The 19357-nt window shown below is 49.4% G+C and overlaps 8 protein-coding genes and 3 non-coding genes across 11 annotated transcripts; 3 read left to right on the forward strand and 8 right to left on the reverse strand.

Moving 5' to 3' along the window:
* Positions 1-608: 608 nt before the first annotated feature.
* F9C07_t83 lies at positions 609-682 on the reverse strand. The gene has a single exon. It is a non-coding gene; the product is annotated as a tRNA-Asn (tRNA).
* An 82-nt stretch (positions 683-764) lies between these two features.
* F9C07_t82 lies at positions 765-838 on the reverse strand. The gene has a single exon. It is a non-coding gene; the product is annotated as a tRNA-Asn (tRNA).
* A 1078-nt stretch (positions 839-1916) lies between these two features.
* F9C07_t81 lies at positions 1917-1990 on the reverse strand. Its single transcript has one exon. It is a non-coding gene; the product is annotated as a tRNA-Asn (tRNA).
* A 553-nt stretch (positions 1991-2543) lies between these two features.
* F9C07_2280938 (P-loop containing nucleoside triphosphate hydrolase protein) lies at positions 2544-6827 on the reverse strand. Its single transcript, XM_041294713.2, has 4 exons — positions 6629-6827; positions 6326-6565; positions 6189-6267; positions 2544-6129 (listed from the first exon to the last, which is right to left on the reverse strand). Exons 1-4 carry the CDS (start codon positions 6737-6739, stop codon positions 2936-2938), a joined length of 3624 nt encoding a protein of 1207 aa, XP_041150324.1. The 5' UTR covers positions 6740-6827; the 3' UTR covers positions 2544-2935.
* A 374-nt stretch (positions 6828-7201) lies between these two features.
* F9C07_2062672 (DNA replication licensing factor MCM7) lies at positions 7202-9798 on the forward strand (the record flags this gene model as incomplete). Its single annotated transcript, XM_041294703.1, has 4 exons — positions 7202-7522; positions 7574-7704; positions 7756-9667; positions 9730-9798. 4 exons carry the CDS (start codon positions 7202-7204, stop codon positions 9796-9798), a joined length of 2433 nt encoding a protein of 810 aa, XP_041150325.1.
* Positions 9799-10228: 430 nt separating this feature from the next.
* Positions 10229-10585, reverse strand: F9C07_2229635 (adhesin; the record flags this gene model as incomplete). Its single annotated transcript, XM_041287206.2, has 1 exon — positions 10229-10585. One exon carries the CDS (start codon positions 10583-10585, stop codon positions 10229-10231), a length of 357 nt encoding a protein of 118 aa, XP_041150326.2.
* Positions 10586-11622: 1037 nt separating this feature from the next.
* F9C07_5777 (YjeF domain protein) lies at positions 11623-13095 on the reverse strand. The gene is made up of 6 exons (XM_071511394.1): positions 12980-13095; positions 12860-12899; positions 12759-12805; positions 12695-12705; positions 12607-12639; positions 11623-12539 (listed from the first exon to the last, which is right to left on the reverse strand). The coding sequence occupies exons 1-6, from the start codon at positions 13068-13070 to the stop codon at positions 11661-11663; spliced, it is 1101 nt and encodes a 366-aa protein (XP_071367002.1). The 5' UTR covers positions 13071-13095; the 3' UTR covers positions 11623-11660.
* A 574-nt stretch (positions 13096-13669) lies between these two features.
* On the reverse strand, positions 13670-14740 carry F9C07_5778 (uncharacterized protein; the record flags this gene model as incomplete). The annotated part of the gene is made up of 2 exons (XM_041287207.2): positions 13670-14680; positions 14708-14740. The coding sequence occupies 2 exons, from the start codon at positions 14738-14740 to the stop codon at positions 13670-13672; spliced, it is 1044 nt and encodes a 347-aa protein (XP_041150328.2).
* A 686-nt stretch (positions 14741-15426) lies between these two features.
* On the forward strand, positions 15427-15816 carry F9C07_5779 (ribosomal protein P2; the record flags this gene model as incomplete). Its single annotated transcript, XM_041294704.1, has 2 exons — positions 15427-15585; positions 15646-15816. The coding sequence occupies 2 exons, from the start codon at positions 15427-15429 to the stop codon at positions 15814-15816; spliced, it is 330 nt and encodes a 109-aa protein (XP_041150329.1).
* Positions 15817-16475: 659 nt separating this feature from the next.
* On the forward strand, positions 16476-17448 carry F9C07_5780 (40S ribosomal protein uS19; the record flags this gene model as incomplete). Its single annotated transcript, XM_041294715.1, has 5 exons — positions 16476-16493; positions 16566-16584; positions 16799-16856; positions 17020-17316; positions 17379-17448. 5 exons carry the CDS (start codon positions 16476-16478, stop codon positions 17446-17448), a joined length of 462 nt encoding a protein of 153 aa, XP_041150330.1.
* A 580-nt stretch (positions 17449-18028) lies between these two features.
* F9C07_5781 (putative SET and MYND domain protein) lies at positions 18029-19347 on the reverse strand (the record flags this gene model as incomplete). Its single annotated transcript, XM_041287212.2, has 2 exons — positions 18029-18967; positions 19039-19347. 2 exons carry the CDS (start codon positions 19345-19347, stop codon positions 18029-18031), a joined length of 1248 nt encoding a protein of 415 aa, XP_041150331.2.
* Positions 19348-19357: the final 10 nt, after the last annotated feature.

Genomic DNA, 19357 nt, shown 5'->3' on the forward strand with positions numbered 1-19357 from the left:
TATATGTATAATTGAATACTCTCGGTGTAAGAGTGTCTCGCATATTTGGCTCTGTGATTACCAGATTTCCCGAGGCTATACGAATGGGCAAACTTCCACCCAATCATGTTACGCCCTGGCTTGTCACATTCATGTTTCCCTTCAACTAATATCCTACCAGGATGCGGACGCTATAAGACGTCAACCCTCTTTCAAATAATCCACTAGTGTATAAGCTCTCAATATTGCAATGGACTGAGATAGCTTGAGCGACCCATCTAGCTAGCTCTTTAGACCTCGACTTTGGATTACTGTGATCAGCAATATGTAACCCTCTAAAAGGCTCCAACTCAACAAACTATGTGCTGCAAGGCACCTTGCTGAAGCTGCACACGAAACTCGATTTACCAAACCAGAAGGAATAAGTTGCTGTTGGTATTGCTTTTCTCTTCCCTATTGAAATGATTGTGACCAAATTAGAATCCTAGAACTAGGCAGTGGTCATCTCGCAGAGGGATAACTTCCTACTTTACTTTCAACCAGCACCCGGGCTTCTACGAAACGCATGCACGCATTACTCGAATATCCTGATAGCAAAAAGCTATCCATAAACAACCAAAAAGGAAAGACGTCCCAGGTGAGGCTTGAACTCACAACCTCCTGATTAACAGTCAGACGCGCTAACCAGTTGCGCCACCGAGACAACAGATGGACACTCGACCTGGGGTCTGCCACCTTATTCCAGGAGAAGTATTAGGGCTTCAACAAAACAAAAAGAAAAGAGACGTCCCAGGTGAGGATCGAACTCACAACCTCCTGATTAACAGTCAGACGCGCTAACCAATTGCGCCACCGAGACGACTGATGCACACCCTGCCTCGACTGTTGATCTGTAAAGAAATGACTGGATGATGAAATCAGTCTGCAAGCCGCCGGCTATAAACCACCCAGTGGGAAGCTAATTGTAACCACGGTTTCTGCTCTATTCTCAAACACCGAATTTATTGAACAAGATATGCCAGAAAGTGACCCTCTTGATAATTAAGTACACATCTAGTAAGCTGACTGGTGGGTGTGCTTTGATGCATACCGTGATGAGTACGTGAAATAGACCGAAGAATAGCCCTAATACGGTGCAGAATGAGACCAGGAACTTGTTTTGACCTTCTCAACGATACACACAGTTAGGTTTCAATGCAGAAACTAAACCTTTCCAGCAGCGTGCCTGTATACTTAGTAGTGCCTCCTTCTGGGCCGAATTCCTCCTTGGAGGGACCACAGCTGTAGTCCTATCTTAAAAAACTGAACATTGACATCCTAGTCAGTGATGACTTTCTATCTACTCAAACAGCTGTTCTACATTTACCAAGTTCTTTACCGCGAGGGTTTGTTCAACTAACTACCTGCCCGCGGTATGACGAGCGAATAATATTCTGCCAATGGATAGTCAATTCAGCACGAATGAAGTAGCTGGCTACCCTGCTTGCCTGGAGATCTCCGCCACCTTCATGGAATACTCACGATGTGATTCTTTCGTTTGTAGTCTAATGGGCTTATCATTGCTAGATTCCGTCAGTTACACTCACTACTCTGCCCTTCCTTTCTATTCCCCTTCCGCTTGATACTCTCTACTCGCTACTTCATAGCATTGAACCCATCTTTGTACTTGACATCAAACCGTCGTTTGCCTCTATACCCAGGTCCACGAATGCAGGGTCACTAGCAGATGAACACATGGGTACTAAGGCAGACCAGTTTCGCCTGACTTTCTATTTCCGCCAGCATCGATCCAGGTCCGTACAAGGCTTTGCCCCAAGGAAAAAGACACCCATCCAGATAGCGGGATGACCTTGGTCGCTCTCACCTCTACCACGTACCCCCCCTAGTGGCTTGAAGTCGCAAAGGGTAAACGGAAGTATTAAAAATAAAAAGTTAACCGTCCAGGATGAGGATCGAACTCATAACCTCCTGATTAACAGTCAGACGCGCTAACCAATTGCGCCACCCAGACAAGTTGTTGTATTTCCGAAAAAGTTCTGACAATATAACACAAGGTAGATAGAAGCCACGTTAGCACGGAATTTCGATGACTGGAACCGCCGCTTTTCCATCCCATAGTTCATCATCACATACATACCTGACTCCTACGTATGTCGAAGCTGCTCATACGAAGAATTCACAAAACTGGTAACTTCCTTGTATGCGATGTATGCATCTTGCTACGATTTACGGTGCCTGCTCAGCTATCTGAGCGAGTTCAGATACGCTTTAGTTTCTCAATCTGTTACTGAGTCTTTTCGCCGGGCGTTGGCCTCAAATGAAGCACATCTGTGCGCATCCAACCTAGATGGTTGATGTTCCTGGCCTCTCGCTTACTGGCCAATCACAGATTAGAATGTAAAGGTATATAAACTATCGTCAACAGAAGGCTACTGCCCTCGAGGCATCCGGTCAATTTGAAACGATACAGAGAAGATTAGCATGGCCCCTGCACAAGGTTGACACGCTTTATCAAGGAGATGCTAAACTTTTTTTTAAGCACTCTTATCGGCTTAAATTGGAGGTATGGAGTTTCGGTGTCCATTTTTTACCTGCTTGAGGGTTCGAAACGGGTACGGAGCGCGACTTGATTAGGTCTTTACTTTCACTTCTATACTTGGGAGTTGGACAACTGTTTGAAGTCCCATGTATAGAAACTTCTTGACTTAATATAGCTTCTTGACTTAATATATAGCTACCTCTACCTGAGCGTTGAAGCGCCACACCCTCTTTAGCTCGACTTGGAGGTATGGGATCATCGTTCTTCTCGACAATACTGGGGTCTTTTGTCTTCACGATGACCGCATAAATAGCACTATCGGTATCTAGGCAAACAGCGTTATAGGTAGTTATACATTCAATATACAATCATCTATACAGATCTATTGAATATCACTGTACATAAATCACTGTGTAATCACATCAGGCTTGTTCGCCCTCCAATCTCTTGACTACTCTCGCCGTTAGGCATCTCGCCATTCCGACCAACCACGAACTCGCGGTAGATCGCCTGCAGTCGCCGTCGCTCTGCTGCACTGAGTGAGCTGCGTGTTGTGTTGAGTGATCGCTCCATGTGCTCCCATTTGATAATGATCTCTTGACGAGGCTCTTCCTGAGTGGTCTCATTTGCGGCAGGAGTCGCGGCGTTAGTTGTGCCTTGCGCAATTTGCCGTTGGCGCCGCCGGGCACTCTTGATTGCGTCGAGCTTGGCCGCAACGGCTGCAGGTGGAGGCATAGACACCGTTCCGTTGGCCTGCTCCGACGTGGAGTAAAGAAATTGGATGAAGGACTTGGTACTGGTACTCGTCGACTGCTTGGTATTGCTTTTGGCTGCTGGCTTATCAGCATTGTGATCCCCGAGAGCATCATGGACGGCTTCAAGGTGGGCGTTATAGACGACGGCTTGAAGATCAGCTCCAGAGAAGCCCTCTGTTCGTGCAGCAACTTCATCTAGGCGAGCCACCACTTCGTCGCTCATCACCAACTTCGAACTGACAGCTTTGATGATATCAGCACGGTCTGTGTGGTTCGGCATATCGCAGAGTAAAGACTTGTCTAGACGACCCGGGCGCAGCAGTGCTGGATCGATCAAGTCCGGTCGAGAAGTAGCGGCGAGAACGTAGACTCCGGAAAGCCCTTCCGCTCCATCCATCTGTGTGAGCAGTTGGTTGACCACGCGATCTGTGACACCTGTGGAATCATGGCCACGCTTGGGTGCTATACTGTCGAATTCATCAAAGAACAAGACACAGGGCCTAGCAGCTTGAGCTCTTTCAAACAGGTCTCGTACGCTTTTCTCACTCGCACCGATATATTTGTTCAGGATTTCAGGACCCTTGACACTTATGAAATTGAGGCCACACTCGCCTGCCACCGCACTAGCCAGAAGTGTTTTCCCGCAACCAGGAAAGCCATAAAGTAACAAACCAGACCGCAGACGCAGCGGACACTGTGCAAAGATCGGAGCGTACTTGGTAGGGTATTGGAGTGTCTCTAAAAGCATCTGGCGAGTCTCGTGCAAGCCACCAATGCCGGCAAATGTTGTAGTAGAAGACGTGAGAGTAACGTTACGAAGGGAGGCTGGTGTGAAACCTTTGATGGCATTTTCAAAGTCGTCAGCACCGAGAGTGATCGCCTTTGATGTTCCGGAGAGCTCTTGGACAGAGCGGATCAAAGCCTCATTTCTCGCCCGAGAGACCAGGAGAACCAAGTCGCCAGGCATATATCCATCCGTTTTGCCAGCTAGTTCAAGGAAATCTATATCACGACTCAAGACAAAACCATCTGCTCCAGCAGAGCTCGGGCGGCTATCTGGATTCGAGGGATCTAACCATGAGCCCTGGGTAGATGCACTAGCTTCTCGTGCATGGCCGTTCATAGTGATACTGGCGCCTTTATCTTGACTTGTCAGCTGCTCAAGCACCTTCCGCCGGCCTTCTTTATCCGGAGCCCTTATATGAATGATTTCACGGGCAACATGGCCTCCGATTATCACGTTGTTCAACGACTCCTTCGACTGTGCAGTTGCCAATAGCACCACCGAAGAATTCATGGAGCAGTATTCTCGCACCATAGAGCAAATCACTTCACTGTTCTGACGGCTGCGGCCATTATCTCCTCCAACCTGTAGCTCCGTTTCCACCGGACACAGTTTATCGAGATCATCCAAGATCACGACTGACTGGCCGCCTAGGCGAGAGCACCAGGAGGCGGACATAAAAAGGCGGTTCAAAGTCTCTTTAATATTGGAGATTCGAGTCTCGTCAGTAACGAGCTTGCGACAAGAGAAGTATTTCACATTGAAGAGGTGGTCTTTTCGAAGTCGATGTGCCAGGAGATGGCTAAGCTTCGTCTTTCCAGAACCAAGTCCGCCAGTCAACAAGATTGACGACGACTTAGTTAGGTTATCAAGAGACTGTCTGATGATCTTATCGATGCCCACCATCTCTGGTACTGTGGATGGTATTGTATCCTCCGTGGGCATAGGGGACGAGCCCTGATCTGAAGGTCGGGGAATTTCAGACTGTACTTCAAGTGACAACTTCTGTTCTGATCCCTGCAACCACCCGAATGTTGGTTCTGAAGCGGCCTTTAGGGGAGGGTCAAATCGGATAATGGCACCATCAAATGCAGACACTGTTGTCTGATTATCTGCCTTCGGGAGAACCATTCCATCTGTCAGAGGTCCCGACAGTAACCCCTTCTCTGAACCAGGGCTACCGTATATTACCTTTATACGCTCGGCTAGCGCATCCTTTGCAGCTGCGGTATCAGCACCGAATTTTAACCCATCCTTCTTCTTCGATGTGTCAGCCATGAAGGGATAGACCTTGATTGACTTGACAGCTGATTTTTGCAATGGGGGTGGGGCTGCTTCGACACGGACGATGCCACCTACCATGCCCTCAGCACCTAGAGCGGAACACAGCAGCGTAGACATAGCCAAGTGTTCACTGTGCGGAGCATCTACCCACGGAAGCACTTTGGCAACGAGTTTTGTGCTGGGCGCACCAGCCTCGTTTGACTTTTGTTCTGCTTGATTCAGTTGTTGTTGAGGGTCAAGTGGAGGTTTCAGGCCGGAAGGTTGAACGATAGTGATGCAAGCCCAGCTGGCTCCACGAAGTTCGTTGGACGCAAGGATCTCGGGCTCTACCCAAACGCGGAGGCCCTTGTTGGTATCATCTTCAGACTCTCCATCGAAGTACTGCTCAGTCCACTGTCGATCGATACCTCTGAAATAGAGACATCCTCTGCTTGTCGAGTCTGATTTACTCTTTGTCCGCGCGGTGCTTCCGCTACTCCTCCCCCCGACGCTTCTCCGGCTGCTCCCATTAACACTTCTACTATCCCCTCGGGTCCCTCTTGTATTCCTGGGACGCACTTTCGGAGCAACAATAACTTCCGCATCGGGTGCTATCTTGGCGAATGGGGAGGTGTCCGACGGCGCCGGCGTAAGAGACGTAATGACAATATTGGCGGTGGATGTCGGGGAAAGATGCAGAGCAAGAGGATGCATATGGTCTGGCTGAGCCGTGCTGTATGTTGGATTTGGAAGAGCCCGGATTTGAGAAAGAAGGTTAAGCTCCAGAAAAGTTGCGTGCAACTCAATGACTGTGGTCGGGATGAGTCAGTGAATGCAATCTCAGTTTTGTCGAACATGAACACCATACTTTCCCAGTCCTCAGGAGTTAGAGGCTCGATATTAATAGTATGCGCTACCGGAGGGTCCAAGTGAATGAATATTCCGACCTAGCACCGTATTAGAATACCTAAACATGCAGCGTAGTTGTTAATGTGCGTAGCGTACCCTTTGTCCTTCGGTAAGGCCCAAGACTCTGCCAAATGTAGTATCCATTTCGACAGTAGAGATATCCTGTTCTCTAGAAGAGGGACCGCTATTGATGCCATCTTTTCCAACAACTGGCGCAAGCCTCCGCTTGCTTGGCATCCCCGTCCACCCCAGATAGCATGATCGTTGTGTCGAATTGCCGCTGGCCTTTCCGGATGTAGGTCGGTATTGCAGCTCGACAATCACATTTTGTGCAGCCTGGCAAAGAATTAGAATTTTCGAAGCCAATTGACATCCACAGTAGATGAGGAGCTAGCTTACAGTATTGGCGTTGACGAGCAGTGCAACCAGCGATGGCGGCAGGTTCACTAGACAGTTCTTCAAAGGTACGAGGGCAACCTCGGCTGTGGTGGAGGGTTTCTTGGGCGCCATTCTCAGGCGCTGTGAGGGTATATGTGTTCTGTTTAGAAGCAGCGGAGAGCTCTTGAAGAAGAGAGAAGACCGCAGCTCAAGATGTCCCCGGACATCGACTCCGCAATCAAGCGCCCGCCATGCGCCGTTCGCCGAGCCGGCCGGCCCATAGATCTCGGACCGAGACTTAATCCGCTCCGATACACGTGCATAAAATACTAGTTCTTTTTGAGACTAGTGCAATATAAGGAATGGAAACGCGTCGGTTTTCGTGTCGCGACGTGTTTTTGCGCCTCAGGTTTCTGGGCCTAAGGTTGCTGGGGTTCCGAAATTGATCCACTACCAACTTCTCCGAGAAATCACCAAAAGTACGCCCGCCGCTTCCTTCTGCCCCCCCCGATCGATGCGAGTCTAGTACTGTCGCCATTCGCATCACTTGCCAGTTAATTTGTCAACTAAACTGGTTCATCCCATTGTCGCATCATGGCTTTACTTCAGTACCATGCTCCTGTTGACTATGCGGCGCAGTTGGACGCCTTCAAGGATTTCCTCACGCACTTCAAAACATTCGAATCAGCTTCTGCATCCGCTGCGACTGAGGCTATTGAAGACTTACACATTGACGGAGACCGCACCAGCGATGAATATGACTTTATGGATGATGCGGAAGATGAGAATGGAGCCCAGAGAGAAGGATCAGGCCGCAGGCGCCGCGAACCAAAACTGAAGTATATGCAGATGCTCCAGGATGTGGCAGATCGCGAGCGCACAAATATCTTAATTGAGCTTGATGACCTAGCTACCGTGCGTACTCGACTATTCGGTTCCTCAACACAGTGACTGACATTATGGCAGTTCGAGAAATCCCTTCCGGAGGACACAGACCTTAAGCTTGTTGAATCCGTGCAGAAGAATACCAAGCGCTATGTTGATGTTCTCTCACAGGCTGCCGATGCTGTCATGCCCAAGGAAACCAAGGAGATCACGTATGTGGTGAAACCGAAGGCTTAGGTGAACCCAATGCTGATCGAATACAGATTCAAGGATGATGTACTTGATGTTATCATGTCACAGCGTGAAAAGCGGAACGAGGCCATGACTATGGCCATGGAAGCCGACATGGACGCAGCGGCAGCGCCCTCGATCTTCCCCCCTGAGTTAACCCGTCGATACACCCTGAATTTCAAGCCAATTACTCCTTCCGGATCAAGCAGTGAACGTGAATCCAAAGCCCTTGCGGTTCGAAATGTACGAGCAGAATATCTTGGTGGCTTGATCACTGTCCGAGGCATAACTACTCGTGTGTCGGATGTCAAGCCAGCCGTCCAAATCAATGCCTACACTTGTGATCGCTGTGGGTCTGAGGTCTTTCAACCAATCACTACGAAGTCATACCTTCCCATGACAGAGTGCATGTCAGATGAGTGTAAGCAGAACAACTCCAAGGGACAGCTGTTCTTGTCTACTCGTGCTTCGAAGTTCGTTCCTTTCCAAGAAGTGAAGATTCAGGAGATGGCAGATCAGGTTCCCGTTGGTCATATTCCACGCACAATGACTGTTCACTGTCATGGCAGCCTGACACGACAATTGAACCCTGGTGATGTGGTTGATATTGCAGGAATCTTCCTGCCCACCCCGTACACCGGGTTCAGAGCCATCCGTGCTGGATTGTTGACTGACACCTACATGGAGGCTCAGCATATTACGCAACATAAGAAGTCTTACAACGAACTCGCGATGGACAGCCGGACTCTTCGCAAGATCGAACAACACCAGAAGTCTGGGAACATGTATGAGTACCTGGCACGCTCGATTGCCCCTGAGATCTATGGCCACCTTGACGTGAAGAAGGCCTTGCTTCTTTTGCTCATTGGAGGTGTCACAAAAGAGATGGGTGATGGCATGCACATTCGTGGTGATATCAACATTTGTTTGATGGGTGATCCTGGTGTTGCCAAGTCTCAGTTGCTGAAGTATATTGCTAAGGTCGCTCCTCGAGGCGTGTACACTACGGGCCGAGGAAGCAGCGGCGTCGGTCTCACGGCCGCTGTGATGAGAGATCCTGTGACGGATGAGATGGTATTGGAGGGAGGTGCATTGGTCCTGGCGGACAATGGCATTTGTTGTATTGATGAGTTTGATAAGATGGATGACTCTGACAGAACTGCCATCCACGAAGTAATGGAGCAACAGACGATTTCAATCTCCAAGGCAGGAATCACAACCACTCTCAATGCTCGCACGTCTATCTTGGCGGCTGCTAACCCGCTTTACGGGCGGTATAACCCACGTGTTTCTCCCGTCGAGAATATCAACCTTCCTGCTGCTTTGCTTTCACGTTTCGATGTCATGTTCCTTATTCTCGACACTCCCTCACGCGATTCCGATGAAGAACTGGCACATCACGTCACTTACGTCCATATGCATAATAAGCACCCCGAAAATGAAGATGCTGGTGTCATGTTTACCCCTAGCGAGGTTCGCCAATACATTGCGAAGGCACGTACCTATCGGCCCGTCGTTCCTGCATCCGTCTCGGACTACATGGTCGGTGCATATGTTAGAATGAGGAAACAGCAGAAGGTCGATGAGAGCGAGAAGAAGCAATTCGCCCATGTTACTCCACGTACTTTACTGGGCGTTGTTCGTCTTTCACAGGCTCTCGCTCGTCTTCGCTTTAGCGAGGAGGTTGTTCCGGAGGACGTGGATGAGGCACTACGTCTTGTTGAGGTCAGCAAGGCGTCTTTGTCTAACGATGGCCAGGGAACTGCGGATCAGACTCCCAGCAGCAAGATTTACCACCTCATTCGCTCCATGTGGGAGAGCGGTGCGGCAGCCGTGGGCGAAGATGGCGAGCTCAATATGCGGAGGATCAGAGAACGTGTGCTTGCTAAGGGCTTTACTGAAGATCAGCTCACGATGACCATCGACGAGTATGACCAGTTAGGAGTAAGTATTTCCAACAAAACCCCTTTTCTAGTTCGACAGTTGCTAACACGATGTTCACTCAGATCTGGCAAGTCAATGGCAACGGCACACGTCTTATGTTTGTTGGTGGTGATGCGGAAATGGATATGTAAAGACGGGTATTCCACCATAGTTCTCATCGAAAAAGAATCTCTAATGTTTACTTGCCATGAGTTGATCGGGGCTAATCACGGTTTATCGTTTTTTATCTATTGTTCCGAATTGATGATTCTTCCAGAGGCTAGATTTGGCACAGGTGTTATGGTGCATAATGTATCTCAATGGAGTCCAGGACCAATATATACCTCATTATGATATCCAAGAGTATCAGTGGGTACAGAATCAACATCTCAATTAGAGCTCTGGTTAAGGAACGACAAAGTAAAGCTATAGCGCTAAGCTCAACAAAGGAATGTAGATTAACCCTGACAACAGCCATGCATATCAAAGTACCGACCAAGTACCGCTCCACCACCTTCAACCACCCATTATCTACCTGCATAGTCACCAATTCCCACCAACCATAATCTATTGATGCATCTCCTAAACCTCGCACCTATTCTGAATCGGCACCTCGGCACACAAATTCGGGCTCGCTCCGTACGGGTTATCGCAGAGCGTATTACACACAGTCGACTCCGGAGTAAAGACCAGGAACTGGTAATTGGGCATGTTCAACCGGAACTGCTTGGTGATATCATTGTTGTCCTTCGACGCCTTGTAGCCCGCGCGACAGGCGCAATGGAACCGGGTGCCCGTGTTGATGCACGAAGTCGTGATGTCGCAGTTGTTTTGGCCCGACAGAGGGTTGCAGGTGCCGCAAACGGGCTTGGTGGGATTGGCGAGGACGAGGGAGGAGGTCGCCAACAGGAGGGTAGTGAGAATGGAGAGGGTTTGCATATTTGTGGTTACGTGTGCGTTATCAAGGTAGTATTGAGAAGAGTATAGAGTGTAGATTGGGAAGTGGGTAGACTTTGGGTATGAGCTTTCAACTGAAGAGTAGATGATTCTTTGCCTGTCTGATGCTCTGTCTCGGTTTGAGTATGCCGGTCTTCATTGCGTCTTATATACCCTTTGTTTCCTCTATTTTGGGAACTGTCATGCGACGGATGGCTCGGTGTGAGGAGATTAGAACTTTGCCGTAGTAAGCTAGGCCTCCAAGTACGACCTTGGAGAAGGGTTGAAGGCGAGGACGCTATTTTCCAATACATGTCTCTCTTTGCTTCTAGAGGTTGTCATGCTCAGCAATTGAGTTGGGAGCCACAAACTGGCTGCTTCGGATACGAGCTCTGGAACATGGGACAAAGGAACCAGTGCCATGATGTCGAGCTAGCATTCGCTTGAGGCGATAATGCGGGGGAGAGATTCTCGGATCTCGAGTCTAGACTTTGTAACTACCAAGCTTTGACGTGGTATTTCTTTGCCGGATACATGTACCGACGTGGTTGTTCTCTAAAAGTGTGGATGACGCAAGTGGCAGGGAGACTAGCTTGAGATGTCACTCTTGAGTTGTCAGCACTCTACAATCTTTTTTCGTAGATTTTTCTTGTTTGTACCGTGGTTGGATCGATGAAAGAGGCTGTCATTTCCGCACGGCATGTTGAGATGGCTAGACATGTTCGTTGCTGCCGCTCTCGTATATCGGCGAGGGCCATCCTGGAACATGGCGAATGGTGGCGAGTTCATAGCGAGGAATTAGAGTCAATGACTCCTTCTTTTGTATGTACATGGTTGGACTTGTCGGTGATTTGGCTCTCAATGCTGTGCTCACCTGACTGCTTCTTAACTTCATTGGCTGTAGTTAATGAATGTACTATTTATAGTGGCTCTAGACGTGAGTGTTCGTCCATGAAGACTAGGAAATCTAAGGCGAGAAGCTAAATTACGGTACCCTAAACTCTAAACTCATGATTTATGGAGTGCAACTAAGATGTATGGCTTGCGTAAATCATCTATTGCGAGACATGAAGAGAGTCTACAGACGCATCTTCGATTGTTCCGGCTCACCGATCAACTCCAAAAAACTCTCGTGGACCTCATCAGTGAGGTCACTGGCCTGCATGCTCCTGCCCTTCGCCTCAAAGGCGCGGCGAGAACACTCTCTCGTAATCCCACTGCCTGCCCAGGCAGCAAGCAGCAAGGTTGTTGCTGGGGACATTCTCTTGTCTGATGACTCAAGCTCCGCCTGAATATCTTGCTTACTCTGCGCCTCCCTTTGGTTATCCTTCTCACCGGAATCCCAAAGTCCGTTGTGATAAGCCGCTCGCCACGCCAGCAGCGTGCCCAACGATCCCGTGAGCGTATCTCCCTGGCCTCCACTGCGCTTCAATCCTCCGACGATATCGTTGACGAGGCTCGTTACACCGTTTGAGATCACATCGTGAGGTCCCTTTTGGATTATCGTCACGCCACCAAGAGCTTGCGACAGTTTCTCACAGGCTTCGGTTTCTCGGCTCGTCTTGTCACCGCCATCAGACTCAATCTGGGCTATGCTGGGAACCTCGATATTCAACGCTTTGGCTAAACGGCTGAACTCGTTAACATTAGGCGTCAAGATACAATCCTTGTATCCTTTAACAAGATCTGGTTGCTCGGTGACAAGTAGTAGTCCATCGGCATCTAAGACAAACGGTATTGAGCGGGACCGCGCCTCCTTCAAGACCTCCGTCACCACTTTCAGCGTAACCCCGTCACGACCCAATCCCGGTCCCACTACTAGGGCATGGAGGCGAGATAGCATTGCCACGATGGGGCTAGCAAGATTAGGCGCATCAATCGAATTGGGGTCCTTTACAGACTCGCTACTTGGTAGTATAGGATGAACCATCAGGTTCGGAGAATAAGACTTAATGACCTGGATAGATTGGTGAGATAAGACATTCAACGCCCAAGCAATTTGACATGGCACAGCATAAGCTTACAGTCGCCGCAGATCGCTCACAGATAACATGACTCTGCTCTTTGTCAGGAATCGTCGCATGAATGATGAGATAGATTCAGGCATCCTACCATATCGCAGCCTACAGAGCTTAGTCAATGTAATCACCCTCATGAACGTTGTTCAGTCACATACCTAGTCGAGCCGAAGCCATGGAAGAGAAATATGGAGCCCCTGTGTAACTTGAGCTCTGTCAATACGACCTGTACATACTCACGTTGGAGGAGTGGACGTACTCTAGTGATCCTCCAATAACGGCAACACGTCCATGCTGGCCTGGCTTTACTATTAACACAGAGTTCTTTTGCTGTGGTACGAGAACCTGAATCGCCAACTGTGGAATGAGGAAGGCAGACCTTTATGGAATTTCTCCAGCATAGGCGGCACAATCTTGCGTACCTTGCTGAAGAGAATCTTGGGCGAAGTCGTTATATGATGAACCTCCATGATGAACTATATTACAGAACCTTGCTATTCAATTGAAAGAATCAACACATGGAGTAACAGGGAGGAAGTTGATCATGAGAGGAGAGAAGAGGAAGAGAGCAAGAGGTGAGGTGCAAGAGTAGCAAGCAAGAAGAGGACCATGGCCTGTGATGTCACCGCCTACTAAGTGGGGCTGATCCGGCGATAAGAATCCTGTCCATCGGTTCCAATTCTCATAGAAATTTAATAAACAAGCATAAGATGTAAGAATGACGCCTCTCCCCACCTAGTAAACAGGACGCAAAAACACCGGATAGGGTTATTCCAACGGAAGGAAAAGAAGATAACACTAAGAGCAGCGTTGCCACCCTATCTATCAACACCATGACGCTCGCTAATGCACAGAAGGACTCAAAAAAACATATCATAAACAGAAGTTGCCCTAAAGAGAAGAGAAAGTAAGAGATAAGGGGGAAAAGATGAGATGTCATATGTAATGCACCCTCGGGTATTTCTCGCTGATGCTCCGTTCCAAGCCAAAAGTAAAATGTGCGAAGAAGTTTAACAGGAATTACTAACAAAGAAAAAGCAAAATGAAGGGAGAAGACTGGTTTGTAGCCTCAACGTCTTCGGGACGCCAATGTAGAGAGCTTCCTCTGGCGCTCCAGCTTTGCTTGCTTGGCTGCAAGCTCCGCACGCCATTCTTCTTCATCTTCTTTCCTTGCAGCGGCCAATGCGGCTGCTTCCTCCTCCTCCACATCGTTAAATCCACCTTCCATATCCGAGGATGCATCTGAGTAGTAGTCATCGTAGTCATTTGCATATTCTCCCTCGTCTTCCTCGTCTGTTCCAAGATATTCGTCCATCCTAGATCGTTTGCTCGATCGAGCCTGTGCTTTCCGATCGGTTGGATTACTTCGGGCGGGTAAGCCAGCCGTACCTCTGTATTCCGGTACCGCAGACGGTGTTGGCCTTGCGGTACCCTTGTACGACAGCTCTTCAGGTTCGCGTTTCCTGGCAGGCTTTACATCACCGACTTTGCTACCTGTTGCTGGACCGGACGTGGCGCCGGGTTTCTTTGCCGATCGTGCGTCTTTTCCCTTCGCTTGTGCTTCCATTGCTCGTTTCTTGCGTTCCATCTTGCTAAGCTTCTCTTTAGGTACGGCCTGATGCTTGAACATGCCCGCTTGCGTTGGGGCTTTCTGCTGCAGTTCCTTTGCCTTTGCCATAATCTCCGCGAACGATCCCTTCGGGGGAGGTTTTGAAGATACCGGGGCTGCTTTCTGTGATGCCGATGACGTTGATATAGTGCTCTTTATAGCGGGCCTCGCAGCTGGTGTAGAAGTAGGACGGGGCTTAGGAGCCGCAGCCGCAGCCATTGGTCTAGAAAGTGGTTGTTTGATAGACGTCTGGGTGAGAGGCTTTTGAGGACGTTGCAGCAGCTCCTCAGCCTTGCGTTTCGTACCTGCAGCATTACTTGTCCGCTCAGTGACATCACGAGGGGTCGTGCTGGGCCTGCGGGCCTCCGATTTGGCAGTTGAGGATGAGACGGGCGCTGATTGTGTGGTAGTGACTGGCGGTAGTGGAGACGGTTTACCCGTCTCGATAGATGAAAGAACGGAATCGAGGAACTGCCCCATAAATCAGCGAAACATTACCAGCATAGCGGGATTAGGCGCTCCTACACTCATCTTGACGCCTAAGGCAGGTGTAGATGCGCAGATCTCAGTCTCAGGGAAGAAGTGATGAGGGCAGATTCACCGTCGGTGGTTAGTGTGACGGATTAACTTCATGACTTCTTCTGAGGCAGAACCTGAAGTTTCAAAGCTCGAGACTTCGAGATTGGCCGTCTTCTCACCCTAACTCAACCAAAGAAGCTAGGTTGAATTGAGGAAGACGTCGAAGCCTTGAGATACACAGAGGATAGACTGACGATGCCGTTAAGACGAGAGCGCCGGCGGTTTAAATAAGTTACAGCGAGTCGCCATCCTGTCTTCTAGAAGCGACTGATCACGTGCCGGACCAAGTCATCCGGAAGAACCCTTAGTAAGAATGCTACCCTTCAAAGCATGCATGCGCCACAGGCTCGCTTAGAGGAGCCTGGGCCACGAGCCACATCCACCAGCCGCAACGCACTTTTCTTGCGATTTTGGCGATCCGAATCTTCGACTTTCCTCCATCCACATCGCTAACCCTCAGCGAACTCGACGTTTCAGTCTCCGCCCAACTTGCGGTTAAATCGATTGATTCTCGTGTTCACATATTAAACAAATCTGTATGTTTGACAAACCTGGAGCATCGCGCTGCGATCTCATTGATCTTATTGTACTCGGCGAAGGTTCATTTCTAACAAAAGTTATTCTTGCACAGATTCAAAATGAAGCACCTTGCCGCTTACCTCCTCCTCGCCCTCGCTGGCAACTCCACCCCCTCCGTTGAGGACATCAAGAGCGTTCTCTCTTCCGTCGGTATTGATGCCGATGAGGAGCGCCTCCAGAAGGTCATCTCCGAGCTCGAGGGCAAGGACCTCCAGCAGGTTCGTAATACGTTGAATGATTGAGACATAGGGCGCCTGCTGACCATCTACTCACTACAGCTGATCACTGAGGGTAGCGAGAAGCTCGCTACCGTTCCCTCCGGTGGTGCTGGTGCCGCTGCCCCTGCTGCTGGCGGTGCCGCTGCCGGTGGTGACGCCCCCGCCGCTGAGGAGAAGGAGGAAGAGAAGGAGGAGTCCGATGAGGACATGGGCTTCGGTCTCTTCGACTAAGCGCCTTCACTCGTGCGAGCCTCAAAAAATATGTGATATCTCGTGGGGGAACAGAAATCTGGCAGTCATTTGCAGTATTGGGAGGAAAATGGCCCATTTCGGTCAAGTCTGTTTGTTTCAGACTTCTCTGATGCAATTACGAATTATGCATACGTGAGCTGAAAAAGCTCCTTGATAGCCAATACAGATTATCTGACCTCCACGAATTGTTCCATATCACGTAAATGCGCGTAAGCCGACTTTCTGTCTATCAGGTATGAATTACGGGGCGCGAAATTGTATTACGCGCATTAATTACATATCAAACCTAGGCACTTGTACTCCGTAAGCCCCAGTTAATGAGAGCCATAGATTGTCTAGTTCAACAGCCAATGATAACGGCCATAATCTACAATATCCATTCAAATTTCCCGATAGGGAAGTATAATGTAGGGCTAGCGGCATATAACCCTACAGCCAGGAATCCACAACGGGTCTAGTTTCTAGGTTTACAGCCCTAAGCCGTCGCTTAGACGAATCTCAGCCCACCTCCCAACCGCAGCGTCGAGCACAAGAGTTGGCCCGACGAACGTTCATCAGCGACACGACACGACAACCCACTGTCCCTTCGCTTTTCGAGTGCTGTTCGAAAAGCGACCTTGAGAGGAACACCCGCAAAAATGGCTGACACCGAATACGTGAGTGCATATCCGTCTAGCATGAGTAATCTTAGTTGAAAAGACTTTTATACTAACTTGTATATGTATTAGAACGCTGAGGAGGCTGCCGGTACGTTGTCGAGAAACCCTTTCCCTTCCCTGTTACGCGATGGAGGAATACAGGCTGTTTGTTGGATTCGTTTACGATGAGGCGTACGGATGCTTGGATATAAATGGATGAGCTTTGGAACGAAGGGGGCGAAAATGAATCCAGCAAACGCGATGCAACGGGAAATCACCGAGGAATAAATCGAACAAGGCGCTGACTGGTTATTGATTTACAGCTATCAAGGCCAAGAGAACCTTCCGCAAGTTTTCCTACCGCGGTATTGACCTCGACCAGTATGTGACAACTTGAACAAGCTCCGGTACCACCTACTCCCGACTCCGAACGAGCGATATGACCGATGGCATCTAAAGATACGATTGTTTATCCTCGTGGGAGTCGGGTGTAACGGATGGAAATGTTTGCAATGGTGCCGTTTCTGACATGGACGTATTGCAGGCTCCTCGACCTCTCTTCCGAACAGCTCCGCGATGTCGTGCACGCCCGCGCTCGCCGTAGGTTCAACCGTGGTCTGAAGCGCAAGCCTATGGGCCTCATCAAGAAGCTCCGTAAGGCCAAGCAGGAGGCCAAGCCCAACGAGAAGCCCGACCTCGTCAAGACTCACCTCCGTGACATGATCATCGTCCCCGAGATGATCGGCTCCGTTATCGGTATCTACTCCGGTAAGGAGTTCAACCAGATCGAAGTCAAGCCCGAGATGGTTGGCCACTACCTTGGAGAATTCTCCATCTCCTAGTACGTTCCGCCTCCGTTCAGATCCTCTTTGCGTCAAAGGTCACAATCTAACAACCACACAGCAAGCCCGTCAAGCACGGTCGTCCCGGTATCGGTGCCACCCACTCTTCTCGTTTCATTCCCCTCAAGTAAAGAAGAAAAGCTTTCAGGAGTGTCGCGTGGAGGATCGGGCGTCCGGTTGTGTTGGGAGAAGAAATCAAAAGCGATGGATACCATTTGTGCCTATTTGGGTTCATCCAACTTGTATGTCAAGTGCGGGTCAGCTGTTTGCATCTCAATATAAAGGTCTTGTCGGCATGTGAACGAACCACGGATTCCTACTCCAATGTTGAGGAGATCTTCAGTCCTTAGCCCTAAAGGGACGAGGCAAGACCGCCTGTTCCCTTCCTATTATCCAAGGGAGCGGGGTCTAATTTAACGATTTCTTTTTCTTTGACATCAATTTCGTTATCAGTCTTATCTCGTAGGATGCCTTGCACCAAGTCTCGACTATCGTAGCCCTGGGTCCTTGCATGCAATCTTGGCATATATAATTGACATTATGACATGTATCCATCTGATAAGGCTTCCATGAACCCACCTGGTGTCTCCATCTAATGCAAGCCACGCTTGGAACCCATACCTATGCCGGTATGTAAGTCACCAAGCTAACCCCGGGGTAAACTTGTCCCCAATCTAAAGACACAAACCCCCACGACAAGGCCGATCCACATTAATATCCCTTCTCAAGCGCTCTATCAACAAGCAGTTCAATCTTCTCCCACTCCCTCCTTATGTCATCTCCCCTGTCCTCTGGTTTCTTCTTATCCCCCTTAAACCTCTCATTCACATCATCAAACAACCACCTAACCATCGTCTTAAAGCTCGGCACAGTACAAGCCTCATCCTCCAGCTCCACAAGCCGACTCAAAACCGACCAAGCAAGCAACACAGGCTCCATTCTCACATCCACCAACCCAAGCAAACCAGCAGAATCCCCATCCTCTCCATAATCCAAAGAAACCGCCACCCTAGCCAGCGCATACGCATGCAACTGACGAACAGGATGCCGCTCATCCCCATAAACAACCGGATCAACACGCAAATATCTTACAGCAGCCTGCACAAACCCAGAACCGATATCCTGATCCGCCAGCAACGAAGCAATCAACTCATCTCTCAAAGAAACAAGAGGCTGTTCCGTAACAGGCCAAGCGCCAACCTTCCGTAGAAACTTAATAGACGACCGAAGTCTTTTAGCCGTTTTCTTGGGATCGGTTTCCACGGCCGAGGAGCATTCGTTCAGAAGTTCGTAGGCTTCTATTTCTGCGCCTTCGAGGGCGGAAAGATCGTCTTGGGTTTCTGGGCCTAGGAAGCTGTGTTCTGGCTCTGTGAGGTCTTTGGCGCATTTGGCGCAGTGGCAGTCGAAGTAGTAGCGTTCGCGGAGTTCGGAGCGCCGGAGTTTGACGGGGTTTGTGGCGTCGATGTAGGAGATGAAGATTTGGTCGCCTTTTTGGATGGGGCGGGTGGCTTTTATGTACAGGTTGTCGCTGTCGAAGGTGACGGCGGCGTTGTAGTTGCAGCTGTGGTTGATGAGGGCGGCGTAGGGGTGTAGGTAGAGACCGATGCGGTCGGAGAGAATGTTGGTGAAGTTGAAGGAGTTTAGTTCCAGCTTGATAAGTACGTTAGCAACAACTTGGGACATGGGGACGCTGAGAGCTCGGGCTGAGATGTCTTGCTCACTTTAGCACCAAAGGCGGATATCGTTTCTTCCTTCATATCTGTTCCAGAGTAAGCCTTGACGGCCTTGGAAGATAAAGCAATACGCTCCCATTGCTCCGGACTCTGGTCACGGATTTCCGAGATGTGAGTCTCAAGTTGTGAGAAAAGCTCTAGTTCCCCATTGGTGTATTTTTTATGCGCAGTGCGCACGATCATCCGTAGAAGAGCACGAGCGTTACTCGGCAAAATGCGAGGGTTTAGGTTCTTGAAGATTGCGCATTCGTGTGCGTGGGCAAACTTCCAATCTTTTCTTTGGCATTCCTGGTACATGTGTCAGTGA

The sequence above is a fragment of the Aspergillus flavus genome, chromosome 7, assembly GCF_009017415.1.
Source record: "Aspergillus flavus chromosome 7, complete sequence".
NCBI lineage: Eukaryota > Fungi > Ascomycota > Eurotiomycetes > Eurotiales > Aspergillaceae > Aspergillus > Aspergillus flavus.

What these genes read in the sequence shown, in the direction of transcription:
- F9C07_5777 (XM_071511394.1), bottom strand. Translation starts at nt 13,070, where the DNA reads ATGGAGGTTCATCATATAACGACTTCGCCCAAGATTCTCTTCAGCAAG. An exon ending in GCTGGAGAAATTCCATAAAG is followed by an intron (nt 12,900 to 12,979) that starts GTCTGCCTTCCT and finishes TAGTAAAGCCAG; the next exon opens with GCCAGCATGGACGTGTTGCC. An exon ending in GTGAGCGATCTGCGGCGACT is followed by an intron (nt 12,540 to 12,606) that starts GTAAGCTTATGC and finishes CAATCTATCCAG; the next exon opens with GTCATTAAGTCTTATTCTCC.
- F9C07_2280938 (XM_041294713.2), bottom strand. Translation starts at nt 6,739, where the DNA reads ATGGCGCCCAAGAAACCCTCCACCACAGCCGAGGTTGCCCTCGTACCT. An exon ending in TGCTCGTCAACGCCAATACT is followed by an intron (nt 6,566 to 6,628) that starts GTAAGCTAGCTC and finishes ATTCTTTGCCAG; the next exon opens with GCTGCACAAAATGTGATTGT. An exon ending in GCCTTACCGAAGGACAAAGG is followed by an intron (nt 6,268 to 6,325) that starts GTACGCTACGCA and finishes ATACGGTGCTAG; the next exon opens with GTCGGAATATTCATTCACTT.